At 42.4% G+C, this 10,596-nt stretch overlaps 1 protein-coding gene across 1 annotated transcript; it reads left to right on the plus strand.

The window, feature by feature from the left end:
- The first annotated feature begins 1,117 nt into the window (after positions 1-1,117).
- LOC111597244 (mediator of RNA polymerase II transcription subunit 15) lies at positions 1,118-9,879 on the plus strand. Its single transcript, XM_030224217.1, is given in 11 exon segments — positions 1,118-1,683; positions 5,160-6,054; positions 6,130-6,325; positions 6,399-6,497; positions 6,560-6,673; positions 6,751-6,952; positions 7,004-7,746; positions 8,454-8,504; positions 8,571-8,610; positions 8,613-8,639; positions 8,707-9,879. Coding segments are annotated over 11 exon segments (3,477 nt in total). The 5' UTR covers positions 1,118-1,551; the 3' UTR covers positions 9,685-9,879.
- The last annotated feature ends 717 nt before the right edge of the window (positions 9,880-10,596 follow it).

Genomic DNA, 10,596 nt, shown 5'->3' on the forward strand with positions numbered 1-10,596 from the left:
TTTCTTGTACGAATTACATGTATATATATATATATATATATATATATATATATATATATATATATATGTATGTGGCAACTTTTAGCTGATTCCTTTTTGCCTCAGATGCATAAAAAAGTTGTGTTCGCGCAAGTAATATGCAGATGCTTGCTTGCCTTCACTTAAGGATGCAAAGCCCTTGGCATTTTGCGTAGTTTTGTGTGCTGCAACACCCGCAGCTAGCCCACTTCTCCTTCTACTTCTCCTCTACCTCTATCTCTTACTCCCACCACCAACGACTTGAGTTCTCCCTTTGGCCGTCCTTGCTTACCCTTTTAAGCGTACACACACACACGCACACAGATATATTAAGAGAGTGGGAGAGCGCGCGAGCAAGCGCGAGAGAACATGAATTTATCGTGTTGTAGTTTTTGTGGCGGTTAACCTCACCTCACCTCAGCTCTCGCAACTGCCTCTCCCCCTCCCCCTTGCATTCGTGCCTTTAGTAGCAGTCATCCGGCTCATAGAGTTTATTTTATTATTTCGTTTCGTTACGATTTTTGCTATTATTTATTTGTTCGCTTCTCACTGTCTGTGTGTGCGTGTGTGTATGTGTATTCATGTGTGTGTGTGCATGTTTTTAAGTTTAGTTTTTTTTTTTTTAGTTTTGACTTGTTTTCTTTTGTGTAATTTTATTTTCGTTTGCGTTTGTGTGTGTGTATCAAGTTCGTATGTATGTAAGTGTGTCTGTAGCTACGACAGTAAGAATTGTATTACCGTTGTTGTTGTTGTTTTTGGAATCTACACAATAATAAAAATGCTCGAGTCTCATATATAGATTGGGTTGCGCTTGAAGGTGACAAAGCAGGGGCAGGGGATGGCTTGTTTGCCAGCGTGTGTGTGTATGTGTGTGTTTATTGTGTGCGTGTTTTTATTTTCTTGAATTTCAATTTTTTCCTCTCTTGTTGTTTCTTTTCTTACTTTTATTTATTTAGTTTTCGTCTACGTTTGTTTTTTGTTCGTATGTATTTTTTATATTTCTCCGACTCTCTCATTATTAATAAATAGTTTCTTGTTCTCTATATTCCATTTCAGTACCCAAATCGCCGCCACTTCAACCGCGTCAACGTTTTCCGTCGTCTTTTCCTATAAAGCAAAAGAATAAAAAAATTCAAATACAAGTACAATTATCAAAGTAAAGGAAAACGCACCAAACATTTCGCCACACTCTTGTCAGTTCGGCAAATTCGGAGCCACTTGTTGATTTTGTTGTTATTCGTTTTTCGGCTGTTTCGCTTTGAAGACCAATGTCGCCGTCGCCGCAGCGGGAACGTGGATAAATAACGGCAGTGCGAAGCTAGAGAGGAGCAGAACTGGCATGCAGCTGGCTGGCTGGCCGGCTGGCTGCTTATACGCCTCCATCTCTAACTCCGACTCCAGTTTCAGTCACAGTTCCAGCTACGGTTCCAATTCCAATTTCAAGTTCCATTCCATAACGACGCATCACGACCAGGGCCACATCTTCTACAATAATTCCAGCCACACACCCTGATCTCTTAATAATTCATCACAATGGACGCCGAGATATGCAATCCGCAATTATGTCGCATTTGCATCACATCGCACACAAACTCTATGCAAATGATTTCCATATTCGGCGAGGATTCCCTTTGGCAAAAGATCACAACATTGGCGGATGTTAAGGTAAGATAATCATACGATTCGACTGGAAAATTTGATCGTATACACGAGCTTGTACGCTTCCCAATCAGACTATAGCTTAACTTACATGTGCACGCTTTCCAATCAGATAATTTAACTAGAATTTAATGATTCTCGCAACCCTCGACTTTGGATTCTGTTCATACCCTTTGTGTTTCATATGGAATAATCTGCTGTTGTTTCCACCAATTTCTTCAATTTTAAAATAAATTTATTTAATTCGAGTTCAAGGTTTACTTTTGAATTGTTTGTTTTTCATCACGAAGCACGAGACAAAGAAATTGCTGTAGATCTCAGAAAGAAAGACTTGTTTGGTTCGAGCTCAAGTTAGATAAATGTCTGACAAGCTGTTTTGTAGATGTGCTATATCTAGTATTCTATATGAATTCCAATTTGAATATACCTTACGCCGATTAGAGCATTAAACAATTCTAAAGCTCTTCAAAAGAATTTAAAAGTCTTTGAATAGCACAAAAAAGGTTTTTTAAAGAATTTTATCTATAGAATTTTTAGCATTCAAAGTAATAGAAAATTAATAAGTAAGCAAAGCTATTTTTAGGATATGTCATCATTGTGTTTGGCCAACGATATCTAAGAAAAAATATTCGTAAATTTAGCGTAAGTGTAATGTTCTTAAATACTATTCATTATACTGAACTAGTTGAATTTACTAACTAATGGAAATGAAAGACATTATGATCATTAATAAAGTTAGTTACTGCGAACTAGTTCAATTGAAGGACTCAATAGATTGAACCACAACTGAACCAACTTAAAAAAGAAGAGCCTTTTACACCATTCTTAACATTAATTTATTCATATAGTATATTTGAACTAGTTCGATTGAACGAATCAGAAATGAATGGGTAATGAAACTACTTACGGAATAGTATGACAACATATCATTCTAACTATAAATTCTTGCCGTTGGTTCATTTGAACTAGTTCAATTATGATTGACGATTGATTATGTTTGTTCTGAAAATACTTCATTTGACAGAAGAACAAATGGGGAACTATAGTTTCAGTTCCGAGAACAAGTTACGCAAATGTAACGGAAATAATAATGGAAGTGAGCAATTGATTCACTGGATCGAAATATCGAATAAATGAACTTATTCAACAAGTTGAGCTAGCCATTCAGGTGTTTTTTGCTCTAAGCGGCTAAAACGGTATAGGGTCTATATATACCATATATATGTATGAATATATCTTGTATTAACATATTTCATAGAATAGCCGCAATTCACAGCATTTTTTTTATCTTTTCACAGTAACTGACATTAAATAAAAACAACAGCAGCGAAAAAAAACGTTTCGTTTCGTTTGCTTTTGTGTGTTTATTTTTTTTCGTAATTCTTTTTTGTTTGTTTCTTTGGATCAGTTTCAGCTCGGTTAGTTTTTGGTATTATAAACATACATATATTTATGTCTTATATAAATATATATACATACATATATCTGAATATACATATATATATATATTTAAGGTGAATAAGGCTTTTAGCCATGGAATCTTATACATATGTATATTTGTTCATAATTTTTTTTTAAGTGGAATTTCTTCTGTTTCTTGTGTTTAGTTTTCTTTCGTTTGCTGCTTTTGTAAAATAATTTACCGTTTCAATTGCTGCTTATGCTTGTCTGCTTATAAATACACACACATACACATGCATATATACACATTTTTCTTCTTTTGTTTGACGTCTCTCAAACACATACACACACACGCTTGCATACTCATGCACATGTGAATGTATAATTCATATGTTTGGTTTAATTCCATAAATTTTTCTTTTACAATTTTGTGCTGCTGCTGAGCTGCGCTGCGTCGTTGCTGCGTTTGTTGTTATTGCTTCTCGCATCTGCGCTCTCGCGTTCAAAACTGCGCTCTACGCTCTACGCTCTCCGCCGCTCGCTCTTGACTATTTCCATCTCACTTGCGCTGCGCTCTCGGCATGCGGCACTCATTCACTTAGTTTGTAGTAGAGTCGGCTTAGACGTTCGTTGGCCCCTTTGCCACCCAAAAGGGGGCGGGACGCAGCTGACGGAACTGCGACAACGACGGGAACTCTTGTTCCTCTCACTCTGCTTCGCACCTCAACGTTGTCGTTGTCGTCGTCGTCGTTATAAACTTCGCTGCGAGCGCTGCTTTGATTTTATTCCATTCCATTCCATTCCATTCATGTATTTTTTATTTTTGTTTTTGTTTCTTACATGCAATTTATTTGTTGTTTGTAATTTTTCCTGAATGTGAAATGTTTTTCTGGTTTTCTGGCTGGTTCAATTTGAGAGCGAGTTAAGACGTACTTTGTTTCTCTCTCTCTCTCTCTCTCTCTCTTTTTTCCATATTATTATTCAGTTTTATTCATTTGCTTTGCATTTATATTTATTTCATTATGAAATATAAGATGGCAAGCAGATCGCGTTTATTATACTTTAAATGAATGTATACACACACACACAGAGACACACATGTATGTATACGTATATACCTGCGTGTGTGTGTGCGTACTTGAGTATTCTTTATGTGTGTTTGTATTTATTTTTTTAGCTCTGCTAATTCTTGTGTAAATAAAACAGTTTTTCCATATCAAGGTTTCTGTTTAACGAACATGATTATATGTACCTATCTACCTATACCTACCTACCGACCTCTATCTACCTATCCTCTATTATTTCTATTTTGTTCATTAAATAATAAAAATACACACACACATACACATACATACAAAACCTGTTGAGACGTTTTCTGTTTCTTTCCTTCTTTATTATTTTCATTTTTTGTCTATTGTTCCTTTAGCTTTACAAATTGATTGTGATTTAGTTCGTCGACCTAAAATTAAATTAAGAAAAAACTCGTAAAATAAAATCATAAAATGCGTAAATACCAAAAAAAAAAAAAAAAAAAAAAAAAAAAAAAAAAAAAAAAAAAAAAAAAAAAAAAAATAAAATATACATAAATACACATATATAATTGTTATATATATATTTTTTTTCTTCGGTTAAAGTTTTTAACCTTGAAAATGGAATTAAACAACTTTTTCTGTTCTATTGTTATTCACGTTAATATTAGTATGTGTTTTTAGCATTAGAAGTAAATATAATATAGTATCGTGTGTATATTATATATTATTATTGTAGTATTTTAAATATTTATTTCTAGCATTAATTATTATTAATTATTTTTGGCATTAATATTTTGAAAAATATTTTAAACATTATTATCTTTAGCATTTTTAGTATTATTAGTATTTTTAATATATTTTAAGTATTATTATTTTCAATATTTTTAGTATTTTAAAAACTGTTTTAGTATTATTTGTATTTTTAGTATTATTAATATGATAGCTATCTGTAACTGCCTCGCTAGTACTAGTACTACGAGTGTTTCCTAGCCTAAGGAGCAATAGATGCTTGTGAATGAGTACTAAATCAGCTTTCAATTTGCCTTGCAGATCGCCAAGAATGACACCTTGCCGCAACAGGTGTGTGTGAGCTGTGCCAAGACGGCGATCTCGGCGTGCCTGTTCAAGAAGAAGTGCGAGGATGCTGACAACTTCTATCGGCAGCAGCTGCTGATCAAGAAGATCGAGGGACACACGGCCGAGCAGAGGGGTGAGTCGGAGGCGGCTGTTCCTGACGTCGCTGCTGCTGGCGGGCAGGCGAAGAGCAACAGCAACAGCAGCAGCGGCAGCAACAGCAACAGCAACAGCGGCAGCAGCAGTGGCAGCAGCAGCAGCAGCAGCAGCAACAGCAGCTCCGATGACGACGATGAGGAGGAGGAGGATAATGGCAATGAGGAGGAGGAGGGAGGGACGAATGCGATGGCCGAAGATGTTGTTGGCAATGCGAGCGCACAGAATGGACACGCCAAGAGCAATGGACATCAGATAGAGCAACACCAGCAGCAGCAACAACAACAACAACAACAGCAACAGCAGCTCTCAGAGCAGCAGGAGCTGGCACAGGAGCAGGAGCAGGAGCACAGCGAAGAGCTCGAGCAGCAGCTGGAACAGGAGGAACCATTGCCGTTGTCCTCGCACGAGGACAACGAAATGCCAGAGCACGTGTCCTTCAACTCGATACGCCTGATGCAGGAGTATATGCAGCGACGCATGAATAAGTTTCCCAATGGCAACAGCCACCATGTGCTGGGTGCCACGGACGATGGCGACGAGGACGATGATGAGGATGACGAGGAGATGCCATTGCCATTGATACCGGAGATTGAGCTAATCACGCCCTCAGACCCAGATCCATCAATGCTAACTGGCAGCGACAACGAGGCAGCTGGTCTGCTCAATGGAGGAGTCGCTGCCGCTGCAGCTGCTGCTGCTGCTGCCGCCGATGGTGGGGTGCATGCAGCAGCTGCTGCTGCGGCGGCTGTGGCTGCTGCCGCTGCCGCCGCCGCTGCTGCTGCTGGAGGTCGTGGCTTTCAGTGTCCGCACTGTTACCACACCTTCGAGATGAAGCAGATACTCAAGGCGCACATGCAGAGCGTGCACGGCACACCGGGACCCGTCTACGAGTGCACCAACTGCCGCAAGACCTACTTCTACAAGCGCTTTCTCGAGAAGCACATACGACGCGGTCGTTGCGTCAAGAAGCGACGCAATCAAACGTAAGTTGCACTCAGCGAAGAACTCATAATCCTCGCCAGCATTTAGCTAATTCCTTGTCCAACTCGCTTGCAGTCGGCCCATGCAGTGCTCCGATTGCCATGTGCTCTTTCCCACCGGCCATCATCTGGGCTGGCACAAGCGCACTGGCTGCCCCTCCAAGGCGGCCAAGATGTAAGTCATCCACTTGAGCAGTTGAGGAGAGGCTCATCTAATGCGATTCTCGTTCCTTGCAGGCCTTTGCAGCAGCTCTTCAAGCAGAACATTGTGCAGTTCAACAACTTTCCGAAGCGCGTGGCGCCACGCAAACCGCCCCCAGATGCTGCTGCGCTGCATCTCAACAATCGCAAGTAAGTGACAGAGCCTTGAGCCTCGATCAAGTTACTCCCTCGATTGACATGATTTGCCTTTTCCGCTTCCCGCTTAGACTGGGCATGACCAACAAGCGCAAGGGACGCACTCGCATCAAGCTGGACGCCAAGAAGATTGCCCTGGCCAAGCAGCTGATATTGCGCGAGGCAACGACCACGGTAATTGCGAACGAGCTAAATATTTCGCGCACCTTCGCCTGGCGACTGCGCAAGAGTCTGGTGAATGGCGTCAGCTTGCATGAGCGTGTCGTGGATCAGGCCAACGAGGAGCAGCAGCAGCAGCAACAGCAGCAGCAGCAGCAGCAGCAGCAACAGCAGCAACAGCAACAACAGCAGCAGCAACAGCAGCACCAACATCAACAGCAACAGTTGCAGCTGCAGCAGCAATTGCAACAACAGCAGCAATTTGAGCAGCAGCATCAACAGCAACTGGAGCAGCAGCAGCAACAGCTGGAGCACGAACGTCAGCAGCTTTCATTGCCCTACAGCCTCGGCCTGGGCTTGATCAAGGAGGAGCAGCTGGACAGCGATGATGAGCAGCAACAGCAACATGCAGCGCTCCACATCGATGATGAACTGGCAGCGCATGGTGACGGCGACGGCGGCGTTGGCGATGGCATTGTGGATGATGCCGAGGATGATGGCATGGGCGACATTGGCGCCGAGGAAACGGCCGGCTATGCCGACGGCGACGATGATGTCTGCGGACTGTTGCAGCACAACGGCTACGATATGCGCGCCCAAATGGAGGAGCACAGTCCGTTGGACGAGGCCGTTGATATGGACCACGAGCAGCTTGGAAAGCGCGGCGTTTCGGTGTCGCCAACAGCCATGCTGCCGGCGCGTGCCGATGTTGAGGCCTATCAGCGCCTATTGGCGGGATCGCATCGCTTTCCGCACATTGTAAACGCACAGCAATTGCAGCTGCAGCAACAGCAACAGCAGCAACAGCAACAGCAACAGCAGCAAAAGCAGCAGCAGCAGCAGAAGGTCGCACACAATGGAACGATGCCCATGTTGACGCGTTATCCGCCCTCAGTCGTTGCGGCCAAGTGAGTCGAGTCGATTATAAGATCAGCCTCCATGTCCTGAGACCTAGAATCCATTGCTGCAGTCGAAATTCTAACTAACACTGAGAATAGCCTCAACTATGTATTCATGTTTATAGTGTGCTCAAAACAGCTTGGGCTAGTTTCATGTAATTGATCTGATTAATTAGAAAGCTAACATCTATTGGATCTCCACATCAACTTGAGTTTCAAAGCTCAGCTAGCTTTAGTTTATCAGCTGAACGTTTATAGTCTACAAAATGTAACGAATGTTATATGTATATATATATATAATATATAATATATATATATATATATATATCTATATATCTAATTATGTTATATATTTATTTATATCCTTCATTTATGTATTCCCATATTGCTTTCAATTCTTATGCTTGTACTCCATGTTCAAAGAGAACTGTATAAGACTTAAAATGTTTACATTCAATGCATATTTCTGATTGAGTACCTTTTCATAAAAGGTCTTTGAACTTTGGCTTGGGTCCTCCATGCTCACTAGGAGCGCAAAAGTTGCTTTTTCTTAAGGAAAAGGCGTCAGCTTTTGAGTTCATTGACTTGTAGCGCATCTGTCTCCCTCTCACGCATGTTTTGTCTCCCTCTCTCTTTCTCTCTTTGTCGCTATAGCATCTATCTCTCTCTATTCACTTAGCATGAGCTTTAGAACTAATTAAGCAACTTTCTTGCAGTCACGCTTTGCCTGTCAACCTGTCCCTGCGCTCCATCAACAGCAACGAGAGGTGAGTCTTGCGCTTCAATAGTTTGCTGACTCCTTCTAATGCTAATGCTCTCTCGCTCTCTCTTAGCAATGGCAGCTCTGGCAGCAATACAACTGCGCCTGTCCCGCATTCCCATCATCATCAGCAGCAGCAGCAGCATCAGCATCAGCACCAGCACCAGCAGCAACAGCAACAGCAACAGCAACAGCAACAGCAGCAACAGGCAATTCATCAGCCTGGCAAGAAGCCGCGCAAGCCGAACGTCTTCATCGATGATGAGAAGTATGCGATGGCCAAGCTGCTGGTGGCACAGAATGCATCCACTATGGAGATAGCGCGTGCCCTGAATGTCTCCCAGATGACGGCCTGGAAGGTGCGCGATGCCATATTGAAGGGTGTGCCGCTCTCCTATCGCAACAAGCGCAGCGAGGGGCGCGACGAGGCGGCGGCACTGGCTGCCAAGGAGCAGCAACAGCAGCAGCAGCAGCAGCAGGAGCAGCAGCAACGTCATCAGCAGGAGCTGCAGCGGCAGCAGCAGCAGCAGCTGCAGGAGCTGCAGCAGCAGCAAATGGAGCTGATCAGCAAGCAACAGCAGCAGCAAAAGCAGCAACAGCAGCGCCAACAGCAGCAAGAATTATTGCTGCAACAACAGCAGCAACAACAACAGCAACAACAGCAGCAACAGCAGCAGCAGCAGCTGCGCCACACACCAGCGGAAACATCACATTACCAACAGCAGCAGCAGCAGCAGCAACAGCAATCGGCTACCTTGAATGGCGGCAAGCTGTTGCATACGCGTCGCCGCTTGAAGGCCGCCGAGCGGGAGCTGCGCGACAAGGAGATCACACGTGAGATACTCGAACTGATCAAGGAGGATAGCAATATACAATACTGGAAGGTGTCCGCTCGTCTAGCCGAGAAGGGCATCAATATATCGCCGTCGTCTGTCTGTCAGAAACTCAAGTCGATGGGCATTCATCGGCGCTGGAAGCCCGGCGATAAGCCGCCAATGCTGGCGATTAGTCAACTGAAGGCGGCCACTGTGGCGGCAGCTGCAGCCACTCTGGCGGCCAATGGGGCAAACTTTGGTCTGCCCAATGGGGTGAATGTGGCGGGTGTTGGGGGCATGGTCGATGATGTCTTTGAGCAGCAGCAGTTCGATATGGGTGGACCACATTTTCTCAGTGCCTTTACGCGCTAGATGCCGGTCATCGATAGTCGACAGACGATAGTCGATAAATGTGACGACGAGGGCGATAACGATTACGATAACAGTGAAATTTAAAATGTTAGCAAGCCCGTTGGACAACAAACCGAATATATTATATATATCTATTTTTTCAAAATTTTGTTATCGATAACGATAACGCTGACAAAGACATACAGACGACAAAAGTGGTATGCGATACCGATTAATTGACAATACAATAACCATAACTAATGACCAATTTTTGATCGCGATATCGATAACGATATCAGATGATCACAAACAAAACATTTTCAAAGCGATAACAATAATAGTTGCAGCTACCGATTGCGATGTTGATGACAGTATTGATGACTGGAATCTTTGTTGTATTGATATCGATATCGATATCGATATCGATATCGATAACAATGACATTTCTAGTTACTGTGACGCCAACCATGAACGTAACAATTATGCTGACAATATGAACGACGATAACGATGACGATGACCGTGACAGTATCGATAACGATAACTTTGACAGACGACAAATGCCTCCCGGCCCCGCCCAACGCACTTTCCCTAACTTTTTAAGTATTACACACACACACACACACACACACACACACACACACACACACACACACACACACACACACACACACACACACACACACACACACACACACACACACACACACACACACACACACACACACACACACACACACACACACACACACACACACACACATGCACAGCAGTAACAAAATCCACAACAATTTGTATTTTTTATATAGTATTTAAATGTGCAAATCATGCGCTGCATTCAACTACATCAAATGTATTCTAACCTATATGTATATATATATATATATATATATATATATATATATATGTATATATATATTTACATATGAATATG

Source organism: Drosophila hydei, unplaced genomic scaffold, assembly GCF_003285905.1.
Source record: "Drosophila hydei strain 15085-1641.00,03,60 unplaced genomic scaffold, DhydRS2 tig00000413-arrow-arrow-pilon, whole genome shotgun sequence".
Classification (NCBI taxonomy): Eukaryota; Metazoa; Arthropoda; class Insecta; order Diptera; family Drosophilidae; genus Drosophila; species Drosophila hydei.